The sequence below is a fragment of the Hyperolius riggenbachi genome, chromosome 7 (assembly GCF_040937935.1).
Source record: "Hyperolius riggenbachi isolate aHypRig1 chromosome 7, aHypRig1.pri, whole genome shotgun sequence".
In the NCBI taxonomy this organism is placed as follows: domain Eukaryota; kingdom Metazoa; phylum Chordata; class Amphibia; order Anura; family Hyperoliidae; genus Hyperolius; species Hyperolius riggenbachi.
This window is the reverse complement of record NC_090652.1, coordinates 216,617,831-216,639,618: the sequence shown is the minus strand read 5'-3', so window position 1 is coordinate 216,639,618 and position 21,788 is coordinate 216,617,831. Positions and strand designations below refer to the sequence as shown.

Below are 21,788 nucleotides of genomic sequence, written 5' to 3'. Positions count from 1 at the left end.
CTGCTGTGTGACTGTCTGCTGTTAGTTATCGGACAGTGAGGGCAGAGCAGCAGCGCCACGCAGCGGAGGTTCTCTGTTATTACAAGTCTCACTAATGCCAGTCCCGCCGTCATTACGTAGAGCGCTAGGGGGACAGAGTGTAGCTGCAGAGAGGTGGAGGAGGCCTGTAACTTCTATAAGCTGCCCATGCGCACTATAGGCATCGCTCTGAGCTCCGCTCGCCGCCTGTTGCACACAGTGGCCGGAGTGCTCAGCATGTGTGCCGGGGTGAGCGCTGCCCGGAGAGACGCTCCAGAGCTGGTCAGGCTGCAGGCAGTGGTCGGGGCTGAGACCAGCAAGTGTAATGATCTGCTGTTCTCCCCGCCGCTGGAGAGAGCCCAGAGGCCGCATCATGTCATCTACTTCCCGGGAGATGTGCAGGTGAGCAGGGAGGGGCCATGCCGGAGGAGGAAGCCATACACGAGAATAGGAGGAGGCTTCTCATGTGCTCTGCACTCACATGATTTATCACTGATAAAAATGCAGCTTTGGACTTTATCAGAAAAGCCACTTACAGCTGAGAATGTTTATGACACAATCTTACCAAATGTAATTATTAGCAGGGTAAAGCGTGGCCGGGAAGGTTTGCGAAATTGCACATAGGGTTCACAGTTAAAATGGAATTCTGTTTACCTTTTTAAAACAAAAACTGCCACTCACCTGGGGCTTCTATCGGTCCCCTGCAGCTGGAATGTCTTGCGCCATCCTCTTTCGATGCGCTGTTCCCCGCCCCTGGTTAGTGAAAAATTTTGCTACCCATCATATTTTGCAACTTGCCATAGAGGACAGTGTATGACTGTGTAGGCGTGGCTCCTCTCTGTTAACACGCCTGTAATTTTTTGCAACCACAGATCCCATTGAGCTAGAAGGGGGATTGTTCCCTGGGGGGGGGGGGGGGGGGGGGGGGTTATTAGTTGAGCAAGAGGGGGGATTTTTCCCTCGGGGGTAGGTGGTTATTAGCTGAGCAAGAGGGGGGTATTGTTCCCTCCAGGGGGGGTTATTAGTTGCGCAAGAGGGGGGATTGTTCCCTCCAGGGGGGGTTATTAGTTGAGCAAGAGGGGGGATTGTTCCCTCCAGGGGGGGTTATTAGTTGAGCAAGAGGGGGGATTGTTCCCTCCAGGGGAGGTTATTAGTTGCGCAAGAGGGGGGATTGTTCCCTCCAGGGGGGGTTATTAGTTGAGCAAGAGGGGGGATTGTTCCCTCCAGGGGAGGTTATTAGTTGAGCAAGAGGGGAGGGTTCTGTGTGAGAATAGGGTTTGGTTGGGTTGCATTTTCTGCAGGGCCGGCCTTAGGTTTCACAGCGCCCTGAGCGTAACCAGATTTTGGTGCCCCCCCCCCCCCCCCCCCCCCCCCCCCCCCCGTTCATCCTCTCTACTCACACCACGCAGTGCATTGGGAAAAAGATTTCAGTTGAAACACGTTAAGCGTGAAAGGAGCCATAGGAAAACATGGGACTTACTTTGAAAATCAGTTTTCTTTCCGTTTTAACTGAGAGCAACTGATTTTGTAAAAGGGCCCCAAGTGTATATAAGCTGCTAGTCTTGTATATGTAGGCAGATCCCCCCTTTAGTGTATATATAGGCAGATATATACACCAAGGGGGGATCTGCCTATATATACACTGAGGCTTCTTGCACACCAAGACGTTGTGTTAGGTGGCACGTTAAGGTCGCATAACGTGCACCTAACACAACGTATGGTGCTGCAAAAGCCGACGGTAGAGTGAGCCGCGTTAGGCTGCTCGATGCCCATAATATCTCCCAGAGTGGCGCTGATTGGCCAGCGGGACCACGTGATGCGGAGCGAGACACTCCGCATCACGTGGTCCCGCCGGCCAATCAGCGCCCGCCAGTGCAGTGAATATTAAGTAGCCATGTGCGCGGCTACTGTAGCTGGCTCTCCCCGCCTCCTCCGCCCCCCACTGCGCATGTGCAAACAGTCTAACGCGGCTATAGCCGCTCCAACGCCGTAGCATGCTGCACTTTGCACAGGACGTGCAGCGTTACATGTAACGCAACGTGGGCTGTGTGAACAGCCCACTTGTGTTACATTGCTGTGCGTTGGGGGAGCGTTACAGGCGCACTAACGTGCGCCTGTAACGTCTTGGTGTGCAAGCAGCCTAAAGGGGGGATCTGCCTACATATACAAGACTAGTAGCCTATATGCACTAAGGGGGGATCTATCTATTATAGGCAGATCCCCCCCCCTTCCTTAGTGTATATAGGCTACTAGTCTTGTAGGCAGATCCCACCTTTAGTGTATATATATTAGGCAGATCCCCCCTTAGTGTATGGGTAGCACGGTGGCGTAGTGGTTAGCTCTCTCGCCTTGCAGCGATGGGTCCCTGGTTTGAATCCCGGCCAGGGCACTATCTGAAGGGGTTTGTATGTTCTCCCCGTGTCTGTGTGGGTTTCCTCCGGGCACTCTGGTTTCCTCCCACATCCCAAAAACATACAGATAAGTTAATTGGCTTCCCCCTAAAAAAATGGCCCTAGACTATGATACATGCACTACATAATACATACATAGACATATGACTATGGTAGGGACTAGATTGTGAGCCGCTCTGAGGGACAGTCAGTGACAAGACAATATATACTCTGCACAGCGCTGTGTAATATGTCGGCGCTATAAATAGTGTATATATAATATATACACCAAGGGGGATCTGCCTACTATATATACACTAAAGGGGGGGGATCTGCCTACATATACAAGACTAGTAGCCTATATACACTAGGGGGGGGGGGGGGGGGGAAATCTGCCTATTATAAGCAGATCCCCCCCATTAGTGTATATAGGCTACTCGTCTTGTAGGCAAGTCCCCTCCTTTAGTGTACATATATTAGGCAGATCCTTAGTGTGTGTGTATATATAATATATACACTAAGGGGGATCTGCCTATATATACACTAAAGGGGGGATCTGCCTACATATACAAGACTAGTAGAGCCTATATACACTAAGGGCTGGTGCACACCGAGCGGCTTTTTGGGCGTTTTCAGATCCGCTTGCGGCTGCGGATCTGCTTGGTCAATGTATCTCAATGGGGTGGTGCACACCAGAGCGGCAGGCGTTTTGCAGAAACGAAAAATGCCTGGGTGAGGCATTTTTTGGATTTCAGATGCGTTTCTGCCTCAATGTTAAGTATAGGAAAAACGCAAACCGCTCTGAAAAACGCCTGTTTAGAGCGGTTTTGCAGGCGTTTTTGTTACAGAAGCTGTTCAGTAACAGCTTTACTGTAACAATATATGAAATCTACTATACTGAAAACCGCAGCAGCAATCCGCAAAACGCTAGCAAAACGCCTCATAAAAATAAAAAAAAAGCGTTTAAAAATCTGCTAGCATTTTGCGGATCTGCTAGCGGGTTTTGGTGTGCACAAGCCCTAAGGGGGGGAATCTGCCTACTATAGGCAGATCTCCCCCTTAGTGTATATAGGCTACTAGTGTAGGCAGATCCCCCCTTTAGTGTGTATGTATATAGGCAGACCCCCACTTAGTGTGTGTGTGTATACTTAGGCTACCAGATCCCCCATTAGTTGCCTATAATATGCAGCAGCCAGCAGATGATATTCCCAGCTGAGCTGACCGCTGTATGATCAAAGATACACACACTCACACACACTCTCTTTCTCTCTCTCTCCCCCTCTCTCTCTTCCTCTCTCTCTTCCTCTCTCTCTTCCCCTCTTCCTCTCTCTCTCTGTGTTACATTTTGCTTTGATCACAGGGTGGTCAACTCAGCTGGGAATCTCATCTGCTGGCTGCTGCATCTATTATATTTCATCTCATCTGCTGGCTGCTGTATGTATATATATATATATATATATATATATATATATATATATATATATATATATATATATATATATATATATATATATATATATATATATATATATATATATATATATATATATATATATATATATATATATATATATATATATATATATATATACACACACACATCTCATGGCTGCTGCACATATATATATGGGATGGGGAGCGGAGCCTTACTTTTGCTGGTGACGTGGTCTGTCCAGTCAGTTGGGGTCTTGGGTCGATGGCCAGCCCGGGTCTCGAGGGACAGTCACCCACTGCCACACACAGCCAGGTCAAGGCAGGGAGGCTGGCACACGACGGGCTTCCATCCTCCTCCTATCACGTACGGGGCCAGCAGCGCGGGGCGGAGACTATCACAGACACTGCCTCCAAGAGGCTGCAGGCTCCAGCACTTGTTTCTGGTCTTCGCCCCCATCACCCCCAGCGGCACCAGAGGGAGACAGTCGCGCGGCGCAAGCCGCCGCAAGTGAGCAGATAAAAATTAACAATATGCGGCTGGGGGGCAGGAGAGCGGCGCCCCCCCTGGAAGCCGGCGCCCTGATCGGTCGCTCAGGTCAAAGGCCGGCCCTGATTTTCTGATACAGATAGGTTAAAGTCAATGGTTAGGTTGCACTTTCTGATAGCTATACCTATAAATAAGTGCAACCGGTTGCAAAATCTGATAAAGTTGCAAAAAATTTCACCACACCGGCACCGCTATAATTATTTGTGTGTGTGCGGCGGTGGCCGCGTGCGTCAGTGGGAGCTTACTGCGGGAGCTTACAGTCAAACTTCGTACTGCGCAGTAAGCTCCCGCTGACGCACGTAGGAGCATGCGGGCAGCCCCACTTCTCTTCTTCTAGTTAGACAAATAATTACATTGGTGCCGGTGTTCCAACATTTTAGCATACCCGACAAAATAGCATACAAATGCTACTGAGCATGTGCAAAGTCATGCAGGTCATACATTAACCCCATAATGCCCATCAGCAGCATTAACCTTTGCAACCCCAGTTAGCTGCCTGGGTGCTGATGTGCAATATCCACTATCCAAGTGGACATAGAGTTTCAATAAAAAGTTGTCTGAGCGAAGCGAGGACCGAGCCCGCAGCCCAGCGAGCGGGCAAGGGGACACTGATTCTACTAAAAAGGGGTATATCACTTTAAATGTATGCTAGTTAGTTTGAACACCGGCGGTGGGGAACGGTGCATCGTAAGAGGACGGCGCAGGACATTCTGGCTGCAGGGGGCCGATAGAATCCCCAGGTAAGTGGCAGTTTTTAAAAAGGTAAATTGAACCCCTTTAAAGCTCCTCGAAAATGCAGGAAGCGAATCCTATGTTAAAAATAGGACCTGCTTCCACTTGTTAAAAACAAGGATCCGTATGCCACGGAATGTAGAGTCTGAACTTTACACTTTTTCCAAGACTGGACAGGAAAATGTGCTCAATGAAAGCCTTATTAGGCTAGTCGCCGCATCCGTGTCACCCGGTTTGCTCACATCCATGCTGCAGTAACGTCATACGTGTCTCACCCCTGCTCGGTCCTTTTTGAACAGCCCTTGTGCCAGGGATTCTCCATTGAGCTACAGCAGACCAATGGGAATCCTCAGCACCAGGGAGAAGTCTCATTGGTTCATGTTGAACCAATGAAAACTCCCCCCTGTTGCTAGGGGCAATTGTCTTGCTGCTGCAGTTTATGGAAAGCCATGCTTCTGTTGGCCTCCTGGCTGCTGTTGGCACTGAGTGGCGACGAGACAGGTGAGCAGCAATGCGGACATGGAACGGTTCGGTATTTTGCGCAAGGCAGTTGCAGACTGGAGGGAACGCATCCGCGGTTGTGCGTTCCGTTTCTGCATCCGGACCAATGTGAACGGAGTTTTCACTAGGATTCACAAGCAGCTCCTGTTGTGCTGCACAGGCGCAGCCTGAAATGCTAAGCCGCGCCATGCACAGCTATAGGGAATCGTATGCGTCGTCCAGATATGCACAGCAGTGTGATGTGGACAGCAAAGCCACTGAAAAGATGGGCAATGTTTCCCTGCCCCTCTCGCCTGCAAGGAAATTTTTTTTATTTTATTTTTTTCCCAAAAAGCAATCACCGGACTTGCTACTATTGTGCTCCGTTTCCGATGGCTAGTGACAAATTATGCAAATCCACTTAGTGGGTTTGTTGGATGAGATGATCACCCAGTCGGTTAGTTTGGCATTGTAACTCCTGGCAGAATTTCTCCATATTGAAGCTACCTTATACACTAGCTATAATACAGTATATCATTGTTGTCTGACAATACTACTGTCACCCTGTGTGACAGATACAGGACTGGACACTTGTCAGGCTTTCATGGACTATCTTTTCTGTCACATAATTCTTGCTTTCCAAACTTATTCGCTGTAACAACTGTGTGCTTCCGCTGCTGCTATGCCGTTTGCGTGTACTGCACAGGATAAGCGCCGGTGTACAGATTGCAGCCCCAGCAGAAGCATTGAGGCTCCCATTGCTTTGCAACAAAATCAATGCAGATCCTCCCTCAAACCATAGAGGATTCTCATTGGTCTGTTGCAGTCCAATGGTAGCCTGATGCTTCTGACGGGATTCAGATTTGTATGTCGGCACTTCTTCCATGCAGTAGACGTGAGCAGTGGTGCCAGCAGCGACAGAGGACCCAAATGTGATGGCAGCAGGTGAGCAAAGAAATGGCAAAACCTGAGCAGCAGCCAGGGAAGTGAGAGCGGACACTCTGTTCTCATAGGCTTTCATTGTTTCCGTCGGCCAATCTGCAAAAGTCGTGCAGGACCCAAACATTCTGCTTGTCAGAAGGAATCTTCCAAACCTACTAATATGAATGGATCCCATTGCTATGCATAGAATCCATTCACATCTGTGCCGATCTGTTCCGCTAAGACAGGGAACACACTAACTGCGATTGTGTGCGTTTTCCCACAGACAGCAAACACACACACGATTCCACAAGCTATTAAAGTCAATAGCCTCACTCGGTGTGACTGTTCGTTCTTAGTTTTATATTTGCAATTTTCCACACGTTTTTAAATTGCACAGCTTTCTGCTTTTTTCCCATACAACGCGCTTGTACGCATATACAGTACATGCCACTGGAAATGAAAAATCGCACAACAGTTGCAGAAATCACAATCTCAAAAGCCGACAGAGACCCGTTAATTACAGGGGCTAACAGCCCTGTAAGTGTGTTCCCTCCCTAAAGTAAACTTTATTTTTTTTAATCTCATTGCAGTGTGTATCTATTTGTCTTGCATTTCATGTTTCTGAGATGGTTGTTAAACTCATGCTGTTCCGGCTATTTCAAATGGGATTTCCCCCTCTGTTTCAGGCTGGCAGTTAATGGAATTTGACAAGTGCATGGGGAATGCCTGATTACCTCAAGGCAAACAAAACATATATGCTTGAAGCTTCCAAAAAGCCTATGCAGCCAAAAGCTATAGTGCACAGTTCCCAGCCCTGTCCTCAAGGCCCATCAACAGTACATGTTTTGCAGAAAACCACAAACATTCACAGGTGAGGTAATTAGTGTCTCAGCAGAGCTGATTGGATTTCCACAAAACATGCACTGTTGAGGACAGGGTTGGTGAACACTGCTATAGTGAACATCTGATGGTGTCTTCTCCATAAAGTTGCCATTCAGGGTGCGTTTCCACTAGTGCGGTGGGGAATCGCCACGGATTCTCCGCGGACGAATTTGCATGCAGGAGCGAAATCGTATGTGAATTTTACCTCAAATTCGCATACGATTTCGAATGGATGACGCTGTGTGCGAATTTAACCATGGCAGTGCCTGTGTGCTTTTTCATTGATTTCATGCGAAATCGTATGAAAATTCGCATACAAAAACGCCATGCGAATTCCCTATTAACTACATTGTATGCGAATCGCATGTGGTGTGTGCGGTGTCCGAATTCGGATGGTTCTGCTGTGCAGATTTTTCCTGCACAAGAAAATGCTCCGTTTCCTGACAAGTGGACACAGGCTCATTAACTTCTATTGGTTATGCGAATTTGCATGCGGGGAACGCATTCAAATTCGCGTTAGTGGAAACGCACCCTCACACTATGCATGTTGTAAAGACCCGTACACATGTTCAACCTAACTGCCTGATTGTCATCTGAATTTGGTCTGTTGGAAAATAATCAGGCATGTGTATGCGTAGCAAATGACTAGATGAGCCACTGAAAACAGGAGGTTAGTCCGATGCATCCGGCGAATCAACTCTCACAACTATTTGGTTGATATTGTACAGTTGGCCATGTATGTACAACATCATTTGAACATCTTCAATGTATATAGGAAGCAACCTGCACTCTTGGATTAAAGCAGTGATGTGCCAGACTAATGGGGCTCACAGCACTCAGGTCCCAATCACGTCTTCAAGCAAAGATTCAAGCCGGCACCATCATAGTATTATGCTCTTTTTAGTTTATTAAAAGACATACAGACATAAAGTGCACTTTATGTCTGTATGTCTTTTAATAAACTAAAAAGAGCATAATACTATGATGGTGCCGGCTTGAATCTTTGCTTGAAAACATCTTCTTCGATGGAAGAAATTAGTTGCTGGCACTGGAAACAGCAAGCGCTACTTGCACGTCACAGCCCGATCACCCGTGCTCACGGCAGAACCAGATGTCTTGCAAGCAATGTAGAGAATGCCAGGCACTAAGTAAAAACTTTAGGCTTTATTTATCCCAATGGAAGGGCTTTGTATTACACCTAGTGTGATCAGCTACATTATATATTACAGGTATTGCTTTGGCATTCCATGAAAATCAACCTGCATAATGTGACAGTTAAAGCGGACCCAAACCAAACCTTTTTTTTAATTCAAAATATTTAGTTGCACCACTCTGACACATACAAAGATAAATATATACTCCTTCAAGCCTATGAGCATTTCAGTGCATGCTTTTCACTCTTCTCTTTCCATAACTGGGGTTATACAGGTGGCAGCCATTAGCAATTCCTCCTTTTCCGGACACCACCTACTCCACCAGTTTGCTGGATTCTGTCCCAGCAATATAAAAGGAAGGGAAGGGTTGCTCCAATAAATGTAAAATATTTTAGATTTGTCATCATGCAGCTGAAAAAAGGCTGCTATTTATCATTATAATTTAGAAAATAGATCTTATTTCTGAAATCTTGTATTTTTAATTTGGGTCTACTTTTAACCTTCCTGGCGGTAAGCCCAAGCTGAGCTCGGGCTATGCCGCGCAGGAGGCTATCTCAGCCCCTGGTGGGGCGATTTGCACCATTCAAAGTGCTGTGCGCGCAGCTAGCACTTTGCTAGCCGCGTGCACGGCTTGATCGCTGCGGCGATCGCCCGCACGCAGCGGCGGAAGAGGGCCCCCGCCAGAGCCCTGCGCTGCCTGGACCAATGAGTTCCAGGCAGCGATATGGGCTGGATTGGAGGCGTCTGACGTCCATGACGTCATTTCGATCGTCGACATGGCGACAGGAGAAGCCAAACGGGAACGCGTTCTATACGCGTTCCCCTGTTTGCTATTGATGCCGGCGACGATCGCACTAGAGGGACACATGCGCCCTCTAGTGGTGTTTCATGTAGCTACCCCTCTGATAGCTTTAGGGCTGGTTCAGACTGGCGTTTTTGTGGCGTTTAACGCAGCGTTTCAGACGCAGCGTTTTTTGGGATCTACTGCCATCCCATGCAAGTGAATGGGAGCGTTTAGAGCTGGCTTTTGCAGGCTTTCATGAAAGCCTGGCAGTAGATCCCAGCGTTGCGTCTAGTCTCAAAAGCAACCTGCTGCTTTCAGAGGCAGTAAACGCGAGGAAACAATAGCAGAGACCAGAACTGCTAGCCTTGAACGCTTTTCAAAAGCTTTCAAAAGCTAGCTTTTAAACGCTGGCGTTTAAACGCTGGCGTTTGAACGCAATGCCAAGCAAAAGCTCAGCAGACGCCCGTGTGAACCAGCCCTTACATGAAACAAAAAAATAATAAAAAAATGGATCTCTGCCTATTTGGCAGCAAAAATTAACCGCCAGGAAGGTTAAGCCAGGAATAAAAAATCAGTTTTACTTTTCTGGGGCTTCAACCTGCCCTCCTCCCACCGTCCCGTGCCCTCACAATCACTCACGGAGCCTCCGGTCCCCCACCGCCAGCTAATTTAGTTTTCACTGACAGGCCTGGCCACTCGTATTTTTCTTCGCTTTCCCGTTCGCAATAGTGTCCTGCACCTGTGAAGGACGGTATTGAGGACAGAAACATGAAGAAGGATACAGGTGGCCAGGCCTGTGCAGGCACAGAAAGCCCACTGACTCCCTGTCAGCAAAAATGAAACTAGCTGACGGCAAGGGACTGGAGGCTCCGTGAGTGACTGCGAGGGCATGAAACGGCTGGAGGGGGCAGGTAGAAGCCCCAGGTAACTAAAACTGATTTTTATTCCTGACTTAAGTGTCCCTTTAAGTCAGCTTAAAAACAATACATACTTCAGCAATATTACAAAGCTGCCTCGTGTTTCTAAGTTTAAAAAATATACCTACGTATAGAAATTGGTGTAAGCAAGGTTTTATAATACAGTATATATTTATTCAAGGCGATTGTCTTTTGGTTGAAGCCAGTTATTCATCTAATTTTTATATTGCGGTGGGGATGCGTTGCCCCTGCCTTATTACACCGCAACGCAAAAAAATGACTAACATAACTCTGCAACAAAGTGCGCCGACAGGGTCATATGCATATCGCTGCACGCTCCTCACCACTCCTCACCCAGTGATGTACTCCATGCTGGGCAGATAGTACGTCACTTGGATTTCCGGGGATCCCCTTGTTATGTGCAACGCTGGCGACAACCTTTTTATAAAAGGTATGCATTGACTTTTTTAATTGCTTCCGCCGCTGAGGAAGTCCAGCGGTAACGAGCTGTTGCCCTTGCGTCGGCCAAGTGGCGGATCAAGCAGTTCTAGTTCAACGTGACGTGGTAAGTGTGCTAGGCCCCATTGCCTTGCCGTTGTAAAACCCTGTGGTAAAACGGAAATGCAACGTACATTTGCAATGCAAGTGTAAAAGGGGCCTCAGTGTTCCTCTAAAGGTTCATACATACGTCAGATTTTTCCAAACGACCGGTCGTTTGGGTGTCAAATCGGGCGTGTGTACAGTCGGTCGTTCAGCTGATAACGCTGGTTTTGAAGATCCGCTAGGCGGATCGGTCAAAACCAGCATTATCAGCCGAACGACCAACTGTACACACGCCTAATTTGACGTCCAAACGACCGGTCGTTTGGAAAAATCCGACGTATGTATGAACCTTAAGCCTCCTGGCGGTTCAAATTTTTTGCCAAATAGGCAGAAATCCTTTTTTTTTTTTTTGTTTCATGTAAAGCTACCAGAGTGGTAGCTACATGAAACACCACTAGAGGGCGCATGTGTCCCTCTAGTGCGATCGTCGCCGGCATCAAGAGCAAACAGGGGAAAGTGTATATAACGCATTCCCCTGTTTGGCTTCTCCAGTCGCCATGGCGATGATCGGAATGACGTCAGCCGACGTCCTGACGTCAGACGCCTTCGATCCAGCCCATAGCGCTGCCTGGAACTCATTGGTCCGGGCAGCGCAGGGCTCTGGCGGGGGGCCTCTTCCGCCGCTGCGTGCCGGCGGGGGGGGGGCCCTCTTCCGCCGCTGTGTGGCGACGATCGGAATGACGTCAGCCGACGTCCTGACATCAGACGCCTCCGATCCAGCCCATAGCACTGCCTGGAACTCATTGGTCCGGGCAGCGCAGGGCTCTGGCGGGGGGGGGGGCCCTCTTCCGCCGCTGCGTGCGGGCTATCGCCGCACAGCGGCGGCGATAAAGCTGTGCGCGCGGCTAGCAAAGTGCTAGCTGCGCACGCAGCACTTTGAATGGTGCAAATCGCCCCACCAGGGGCTGAGATAGCCTCCTGCGCGGCATAGCCTGAGCTCAGCTCGGGCTTACCGCCGGGAAGGTTAAGAGCCTAAGTGGAATGTCCGAACAGCTTTTACTTGTATTTGACTGATAAAAGCACTACAAGTTGCAGGCCAGGCATATTACTCTCCATGGTGCTGAAGAGGCATGCTGTGTTCTAAGATTAGCACTTCAGCCTAGCAGTGGTAACCTGCATTGCTGGACGGCTGCCTTGGCTGTAATTGACAACTGCTATTGAATGCCTTTGAAATATTCTTGCTAGAGCTAAATATTTAAGTTCAATATATTTCTGGCCTCTCTGTATGCCTGCATATACTGTACTTTAGGACTGTATGTTTAGAAGTGGTGAAGGAGCATAGCAAGTACAACCTTGGGTAAGGCCTGAAGAGCAGCATCCATTGCTTTTGGCTGCATTAAAGTTAAACTGTAAGGGAGACAAAAACACTGTGGGGGATACTAACCTCGGGAAGGGGAAGCCTCATTAGGATCCAGAGACTTCTACCTCCCGAGGTAAGGATTCCCCACAAGGTTTTTTTCCTTACAGTTTTTAACATTCTCCTCCATCCCGGCTATCCAGCGATGGAAGCCCCCAAAACCATAGCTGACAAGGATGTCGGCTGTGGCGGGCACAGTAGCGCCTGCAGTGTTTAGTTCCCTATCTCAGGCGCAGTAGCAGCTTTCCTTTCAGGCTCAGGTAGAAATAGCCAAGCCCGATCGGGTCCACTCTACTGCGCAGGCGGGGGTAGTCTGCGCAATAGAGCGACCCGATCGAGCTTTGCTATTTCCACCTGTGCTGGATCACGGTAGGTAAACATTTCCCTCCCCTGTGTTCAGGGCCTTCCAGCGCTGGATTGCCAGGACGGGGGAAGCCTCCCCCCTCCCGAGGCAAGTATCCCCCAGAGGGTTTTTTTTTCTTACAGATTTTCTTTAACTTTAGGAGCATAAGTAGAAAAGGAAAACCCTGATTTTGGATGCTTTATTCTGTTTTTAAAAATCGTGTAGTATAATGAAAATTTCAGGTGTCAGCTATTACTCATTCACATTCATGGTTTGGCCCTCTACTTCCTGACGTTTTTGACAAACTGTTGGTTTCCCAACAAACTGTTGGGAAAATGAGTGCCATAGCACTCAAGGAGACGGTTGAGAACAGTTCACTTGCTGTGCTGTAAAAAGTACAAACTGTTTTCAAAGGTGGCAATCCACTTTGTAAATGCATACATTCAGGTAAATGTGCAAGTGGAGCACCCAAAAAGAGAAATGTATTTTTATTGTTTCTGTTAAATATGTTTGTACACTGCAGTGCCTGCCAGGGGAGGACTGGCCAGGGGGGAAGAGGGGAGATTTCCCCCCAGGCTGCCTCTCATTTAATGATTTAGGGCTGGTGAATGGCCTGTTGCATTCAGGTTATTGTATAAAGCAATGTGAACCACTAGGTTGGCTGAGGGAAATAAAAGCCCAATTAGCAATTAGAGGGCGGGAAAGTAAATATACACAGCATGATGCAGAGCAGAGGCTTGCCTGCAGGGTCTGTGGGAAAAAAAAAACTGTCTGCTCTCTTACCATCATAGCTCCCAACTTTCCCTCTTTTGAAGGGACAGTCCCTCTTTGGATATACAGTCAGTAAGTGTTTGTGGGAGGACCATTTGGGCTGAGGCTGCCATGAACATGGGCCTCTAGTTTGTTTTCCTCCCAGGCCAAAAGGTCCCAGTCCTCCCCTGGTGCCTGCAGTCAGTGTTTTCTACTCCACAGTGCCTGCAGTCAGTGTTTTCTACTCCACAGTGCCTGCAGTCAGTGTTTTCTACTCCACAGTGCCTGCAGTCAGTGTTTTCTACTCCACAGTGCCTGCAGTCAGTGTTTTCTACTCCACAGTGCCTGCAGTCAGTGTTTTCTACTCCACAGTGCCTGCAGTCAGTGTTTTCTACTCCACAGTGCCTGCAGTCAGTGTTTTCTACTCCACAGTGCCTGCAGTCAGTGTTCTCTACTCCACAGTGCCTGCAGTCAGTGTTCTCTACTCCACAGTGCCTGCAGTCAGTGTTCTCTACTCCACAGTGCCTGCAGTCAGTGTTCTCTACTCCACAGTGCCTGCAGTCAGTGTTCTCTACTCCACAGTGCCTGCAGTCAGTGTTCTCTACTCCACAGTGCCTGCAGTCAGTGTTTTCTACTCCACAGTGCCTGCAGTCAGTGTTCTCTACTCCACAGTGCCTGCAGTCAGTGTTCTCTACTCCACCGTGCCTGCAGTCAGTGTTCTCTACTCCACAGTGCCTGCAGTCAGTGTTCTTTATACTCCACAGTGCCTGCAGTCAGTGTTCTTTATACTCCACAGTGCCTGCAGTCAGTGTTCTTTATACTCCACAGTGCCTGCAGTCAGTGTTCTTTATACTCCACAGTGCCAGCAGTCAGTGTTCTTTATACTCCACAGTGCCAGCAGTCAGTGTTCTCTACTCCACAGTGCCAGCAGTCAGTGTTCTCTACTCCACAGTGCCTGCAGTCAGTGTTCTTTATACTCCACAGTGCCAGCAGATTTGCGATTCCTTTGAGGATCGGGAGTTTACTGGTTGAACAGAATAAGAGGGAATGTAGAGGATGATTACAGTACTGTAATCTCTGCTACAGTGATTTCTCTAATTTTCCCGGTAATAGTCCTTGAAGATTTCACCGTCTGGCACACTTTTGCCTGTATTTTTTTTTCAAGAATGTTTTTCCATGATATGAATTGTTGCCTCTTTGTTTCTTGTGCCACATGCAGAACTATCGCGATGTTATGTCGGCCCACCCTGAGAATTACCGATGGAAACAATGGAGCTTTGAAGATATTGCATCTATCCTCTCCCGGCGCTTCCCTGCCAGTTACATATGGATTGTAAAGCCTTCCCGCATGCACCTTCATAAATTCAGCTGCTATGACAACTTTGTGGAAAGTAACATGTTTGGCGCCCCGAAGCACAGCACAGACCTGAGAGCAATTAGACAGCTTCATTCCTTGCTTGTCAATGCTTTCCCAGCGGCACAAAACCTTCTCTTGTCTCAGAGTAACAAATATGAGCACAGGAACTACGATGTGTCTGAGACCCAGACGGACTCTGCATATTCCACAAATGGCTGCCATTCAGAAGGAGACTGTGTTAACCATTGTTCTAAGGACTCTTCACTGTATCTTGGCTCTCCGTCTGTAAAGGATTCCCTCTCTTTCACTGTGATTGGATTCAGCAAAGGGTGTGTTGTATTAAATCAGTTTCTACATGAACTACAGGAAGCTAAAAAAGAGAAAGATCTCAGCGTGTTTGTTGGCAATATTGAGTCTATGTATTGGCTGGATGGGGGACATTCTGGAGGCAGCAATACCTGGATAACGTGCCCCGATATTCTGAAGGTGTTTGCTCAGACACAGATTGCAGTCCACGCTCATGTTACTCCTTACCAAGTTAGTGACTCCATGCGATCCTGGATTGGAGAAGAGCACAGGAAATTTGTAGAGCTTCTGAAAGGTTACCATGTAATGGTGAACAACCACTTGCATTTTGGCTACGAAGTACCTTCTTTGGATAACCATTTCAGAGTCCATGAGTTTTTCTAAAGTTGAGCACCAGCTTAAAGTTGAGCAGGGCACCACCCAAAATGTGCTTAGTATTTCCATGCCAACTGCCCCTCTCATTACAAAATTTAGAGAATGAATTCTGATTCTTGATAAATGCAAGTTGGTTGAAAATTTGAGTACCTGGAGGGCCATAAAGGCCAAGCAATTGATCGAACCATGTCCGATTCTATTGAAATATTTTTGGGTGGCATTGTGCTTTACTAAGTTATTGTACTTAAAGGATATCCGTGCTGGGGGGGAGGAGATTAGATTTTCTTACGTGGGGCTTTTTCCTGCCTCTGGCAATCTATCAGGTATGTAGTCCTGCTGTCCCCTCCAAAATATCCCCAACCACAGCTGTGGATGTGGGCCACTGAGCATGTGCAGGAGCGTCTATGTGACTCTCGCACTGTGGCCAGGAGTGTTCTGCTCTTGTGTAGTTGAAGCCTTCGTAAATTGCACAAGTGATAGTGAGAAGCCTGTGCATGTGCAGTAGCCTGCGACCACAGCTGTGTTTTGAAGGGGACAGCAGCACCCTGGTGGACAGCAGAACTACGGTAAGGGGCCTGATAGACTGCCAGAAGCTGAAATAAGCCCCAAGTAAGTTAATCTATTCTCTCCCAATCCTAAGTTCTTAAAATGGAGCCCTGATCAATACACTCATTATTGATTCTAGTCCAGGCATGGGCAAACTTGGCCCTCCATCTGTTAAGAAACTACAAGTCCCGCAATGCAGGAGTCTGACAGCCACAGTCATGACTCATAAAGGCAAATGCATTGCGGGACTTGTAGTTCTGCAACAGCTGGAGGGCCTAGTTTGCCCATGCCTGTTCTAGCCCCTTTTGATAGTAGTGCCAAGTTTGCGGTTAGTAAACTAGCTACAGCATGTGTCATTCCCTGTTTAAAGAATCTGCTTTTGCCATTTTCCCAGATGCTTCTACCTTCAGTTCTCACTTTGTCTATGGTGCTTATCGCTGCTGTGCAGATTTTATCTGCACTCACATGTGTACTAGTGATGGGTCACTTCTAGTATTTTGTGAAGGAGCTAAAATTAGTGATTCAACTAACCAGAGTTTCATTGTATAGTTAGCTAAACATTTGAACTGCACTTGGAATGAAGGCATGCTAACAGTGATATGAACCAAGTGTACTTTTTGAATGTTTGATTTGTATGATGATTACATGGCTAAATATTCTCAATTGGTGGTGATGTCTTGAATTGGCTATCCTTGTACGCTGCATGCAGTATTGATGGATTGACTAATTGATTTGTATGCTTAAAAAAGCAAATATAGTAGATAAGACACCATCAGCTACCACTGTTTTACTGCTGGTTTAAAGTTGTTATAGGTAATTTCACATGCGATCTGGTATGCTAACCTTTCTGTTTTGCTGTTACAGAGCTCTGTAACATAGCTGTTTATATTTTACATTTTGTGCATTAACCACGGTAACTTTTCATGCCAAAACAGTGTGGCAGTAGTTTTTGCCATCATAATAAAAAAACATAAAAAATAGAAATGATAGCCAAGGAACTCTTTGACTGTTATACTGTATAATTAATGAAAAATAATCTACTGTTTCTTCAGAAAAAAAGTCAATCTTAGTCTTAAGTTATTAGCTATAGGTACTGAGGTTTTAATGGTAGCTCATGTTGGCACTGCTGCTTAGCAAGTTATATTCCCATAATGCAGCAGAAGCTCAGGAAAACTGGCACATAGGCAGTAAGTTAGGTTTTTCAAAGCAAATGAGTGGCTTTCTCAGTCCTTGTAAGGAAAATTGCTATGTAATAATTACACTAATCATGCCAAGTCCAAGGATACCATGTCAGCATTACAGCGCCACCCGGTGGTGGAAGAGGAGTGATGGAAGAGACTCTTCCATCTTCCCTCTTCCACCACAGGGTGGCGCTGTATCCTGATCATGTCATATCATGTGATCAGGACTCAGAAGACCTGCCAGAAGTTGAGTCGCAGGTGGAGGAGGAGTAGAAGCCATCAAGGCTGTGGAGTTGGTACAAAAATCCTCTAACTCCTCCATTTTTAAAACCACCGACCCCAGGTACCCAAAATAGGTTCGACTCAGACTCCACAGTCCAGTCAGGGCTATGGAGTGGGTACAAAAATCATCTGACTCCTCAGTTTATGGAATCTCCTACTACAGGTGCCCAAAAATTACTCCTGACTCCACTGGCCTGGAAGCCATCTAGAACCGGTAACTCACTGCTCCCTGCTGACCCTCATTTAGCTGCACTAGGCAGCCAAACCAGATATGCTGACAGAGGCTTCAAATGCACCAGCAGCTTTCAAAAAAAACTTCTGAAGCTGCTAATGGGTAAATAGGCAGTAGTTGTGTACAATAACTTTACGAGTACTGGAATTTGGCTTTAATTTAGTATAATATAATGGATTTTCTTTAGACCTTTTTTAACACTAGCCAATCCCATACAATGGGTTATGGGAACAACTTCTATAATGGATGAGGTTAATTTGCTCATTTTGATCGAAGAAAATATGAAATGCTACTATTGTTTATATAAATATCCATATAGGCAGCATTTTTGAGCTTTGCATATCTGACTGTAACATTCCATTTTGTATTGTTTTGATTTCTATTTTTTGTTATGTCAATTCCGGGATGGTCCTTCATGAGAGTTGGCCTCCTGTATCTACTTATGTATTATCTTTTATATTTCTTCTCTGCACTATGACTTCACACTGTAAACAAAGCAACAAGAGTATGTTTAGTTTCTTCCAACGCAGGAAATGTAGAAGGCACTGTACTGACTAGTAATATGATGTTCCAAGGCTTGACCTAGCAGCACTCTAGGTCCCCATGACAATTCTGTTCAGAGGCCAGCACCATCCACATAACATTCTTTATTAAAGAGACTCTGAAGTGTCATAAAATGTCTTTTTATGTCAGAATCCTCTTCAGTAGTCTCAGTCACGATGATTCACCACATCCCCGCGGCTATACAAGGTCTTTTTCCCTCCAAATCCCGGGGCAAAACCCTACGACTTTCAAAGTCACAGATTTTGCTGCCCAGGGAGGCAGAGTTTTGGGCTGTAGCTCTGCCTCCAGTCCATTTAATCATCGCTGATCGCCGCCTCTCCCCTATCCCTCTCAGTGAAAGAAGACTGAGAGGGGCGGGGAGAGGCGGCGAACGGCGGTGATTGAATGGACTTGAGGCAGAGCTACAGCCCACAGCTCTGCCTCCTCCAGGAAGTAACCAAGGATTCTGCCGGGGGGATTTCAGGAGGATAAAGACTTCGTACGGCCAAATCATCATGGCTGAGGCTACTGAAGAGGATTCTGACATAAAGACGTATTTTATGACGTTTCAGAGTCTCTTTAAAGGATAACTGAAGCAAGCGGAATATGGAGGCTGCCATATTTATTTCCTTTTAAGCAATACTAGTTGCCTGGCTATCCTGCTGATCCTCTGCCTCTAATACTTTTATCCATAGACCCTGAAAAGCATATGTAGATCTGGTGTTTCTGACATTTAAGATTAGCTGTATGCTTGTTCTAGAGTGATTGATTCTACTGTAGCCAAATAGATCAGCAGGGGTGCCAAACAACTGGTATTGCTTAAAAGGAAATGAATATCACAGCCTCCAAATACTTTTCACTTCAGTTGTTCTTTAAAGACTGAAAGTTACACGGCTTGTAACTGTGGCTTAAAATGAAGCACTTTGCTACTGAACTGCTGCCAATACGGCCCTACCATGTAACCTTACTAAAGGGTTCTAGTGAGTGTGCTGGAGACTATTAGTTGGTGGGCACCTTCAGGATGCAGCTTTGCACTGGGTCACCTTTTCTCACTGAGCACTTAAAGCCCTAGTTCACCCTCTCAGATTTGTTATTAAGATGAATAGGGCTCCGCGTCTTTTCATGTTTCATGCAGTTGTTCCAGAGAAAGTCCCTTATAAAAGTCCTGTGTAACCCAGGGATCTATGCACAATTATAGAGCTGCCAGCACCACTGGGGTTTCTTGCTTTGCACAGAGGTATCTAGTGATAACACCCACCCCCTACCTCCTTTATAACATAGGGAAGAGCTGGGAAGGATCAGCTCCGTGTTCATAGGAAGAGACTTGCTGGTATTCCCTACCAGCTCATGCCAGTCACTTAGTTTGTACAGGTGTAGAAGACAAGCAACAGATGTTTCTGATCTATGCAGCTGATTACTGCTGCAGGCGGGGAAGCTTCACTGCTGTCTGTACTGAAACCTAGTGCAACACCGCATACAGATTTCAGATTAGAAAATGAATACAAAGTTTTAGGCCTAGTTTGGGCTTTTGTGAGCGATTTTGTTAAGCGATTCCTGGCATTTTTAGAGCGATTTGCGTCCTTTTTTTGCAAGTGATTTTGTATGCATCTTTGTTTTGTGATTTTTGTGTGTGCACTCTTTGACCCGGGACTGAATGTCTTTTAAAACAAGTTTGATGGAAAAACACAAAATCGCTGTTCAAAACTCTTTTAAAGTGACCCCGATCAGAGGAATAAAATGGAACTTACCTGGGGCTTCCTCCAGCTCCCCGTAGCCTGCAAGTTCCCCGGCGTCCTCCACTGGTGGCTCCATTAGGTATTCAACTTCGTCCAAAGTCGTGCGTAATTGCACATGCGAGGCCCGTCCGCGCACCTGGCTGTGTCACGCGCCCGTCGCCGTGTTGCTGAAAATGCAATCAGCAATGCACAGATGGGGAAGAGTCCTGAGATTAATTTCCTGCTTGATTGGCCCAGTTTCCGATTGTATACAGTTTCTACACAAGCTGGAATTATTTGCATCTAAATAATACTTCTATTGTAGTGAATTCTTAAAGAGAACTCTACCAATTGCCATTGCACTGGGGGTTCTTAAAGACAAAAAAGGCGATCAGGAGCACCTTGACCTGAGAATGTATTTGTATTTTTATTCATGGTTCAGGCTAATTCCTGTGAGTTGAACCTTGTACACCAGCTAGATTAAGCTCTGCCAAGGGAGATAACTACTGCCTCTGCCAAGAATCTGATGTTTGTACAGCCTCTCCCAATCCCCCTCTGTGACTGTTCTAGCTGGCGGTTCATAAACAGCGCTGTCTGATGGGCACACTTATGCGTTGTTCAGCTGCAGTGTTTCTGTTCAGAGCTACCCCATTCAGTACCATGGAGACAGCAGTGCAGGTGCCATGTGTTTCTGTAAATCGCATGGCCATCTGCATTGCTGAGCATCATGAGAGTGGGCCTGGGCTTAATGCAAATTCTTGGGATTCTCAGTATGCTCTGCAACACTGCTGTGTATGACATACATGTGCTTCGTTGTATGCTGGATCATATACATTCTATTAAGCGTTTTATTGGCATGTGTCTACTGAATGTCAGTTTTCATCATTCCAAATGTTATTTCTTTAAAGGACACCTGAAGCAAGAGGGATATGGAGGCTGCCATATGTATTTCCTTTTAAACAATGCAAATTGCCTGGCTGTCCTGCTGATCCTTGGTCTCAAGTACCTTTTAGCCGTAGACCCTGAACAAGCATGCAGCAGATCAGGTGTTTCTGACTGAAATCTGTCTGGTTTTGCCGCATGCTTGTTTCAGGCATGTGATTCAGACACTAAGGCCTGGGACCCACTACAAAGCGCAAATCGCTATTGGAATCACAATGATTTGTGGTAGTGCTTTGTAAGTGATTTTGGAAGCGATTTGCCTGTTCCTATATTATACATTAGAATGGAAACGTTCCCAAAATGCTGCACGTCCTACGATTGCAATTTCCATAATTGCAATCGCTCCAGTGGGATCTGCTCCATCCACTTACATTGGCAAAGCTTTTGGGAAATCACTAACAATAGAAAGCGATCCCAAAACACTGCCACAATCGCTTTAGTTGGTCCCAGCCCTAATACAGTCAAAAAGATCATCAGGACAGCCAGGCAGGCAACTGGTATTGTTCATAAGAAAATAAATATCGCTGCTTCCATATACCTCTCAGTTCAGGTTTCCTTTACATGTTTCTTGCAATAGAAATTGAGTTCTGAACAGTTTATTTTTTCTTTTAGGCTTTGGGTAACAATAAAGACTAACAATATTTAACACTTGTTGTGTCTGTCTCATTTTTCCTGTGAAGGACGCTGGATATTTGTTCACAAATGGGATTGTTGTAAGTCAGAATTGCTTTTAGCCAGATATAGGGATACTGCAGATGCAATATGTTGTCAGTAAGTATAAATCCGAGTTCTGCTTTTAGGTACTCATTTCCTGTGTGTGCTGTTTTAAAGTAAACCTGTAGAGAAAATTTCAGCACGAGTTAGGTAACCTCAGAGTGAAACCTCTGGGTAGCTCTGAAGCGTCCCCATCCTTAAAGTGGATCCGAGATGAACTTTTACTCCTTGCATAATTGTGTTCCTTACATATAGTTTATAGGGCATTCCTCAAGCCAAA

At 46.5% G+C, this 21,788-nt stretch overlaps 1 protein-coding gene across 1 annotated transcript; it reads left to right on the top strand.

Annotated features, from left to right (window-relative positions):
• The first annotated feature begins 2 nt into the window (after nt 1–2).
• On the top strand, nt 3–21,440 carry C7H2orf69 (chromosome 7 C2orf69 homolog). Its single transcript, XM_068245219.1, has 2 exons — nt 3–420; nt 14,535–21,440. Exons 1-2 carry the CDS (start codon nt 187–189, stop codon nt 15,360–15,362), a joined length of 1,062 nt encoding a protein of 353 aa, XP_068101320.1. The 5' UTR covers nt 3–186; the 3' UTR covers nt 15,363–21,440.
• The last annotated feature ends 348 nt before the right edge of the window (nt 21,441–21,788 follow it).

Excerpts from the sequence above, each read along its gene's own strand:
- C7H2orf69 (XM_068245219.1), top strand. The coding sequence starts at position 187 with ATGCGCACTATAGGCATCGCTCTGAGCTCCGCTCGCCGCCTGTTGCAC. Across the intron at positions 421-14,534 it reads ACTTCCCGGGAGATGTGCAG|AACTATCGCGATGTTATGTC; the intron begins GTGAGCAGGGAG and ends TGCCACATGCAG.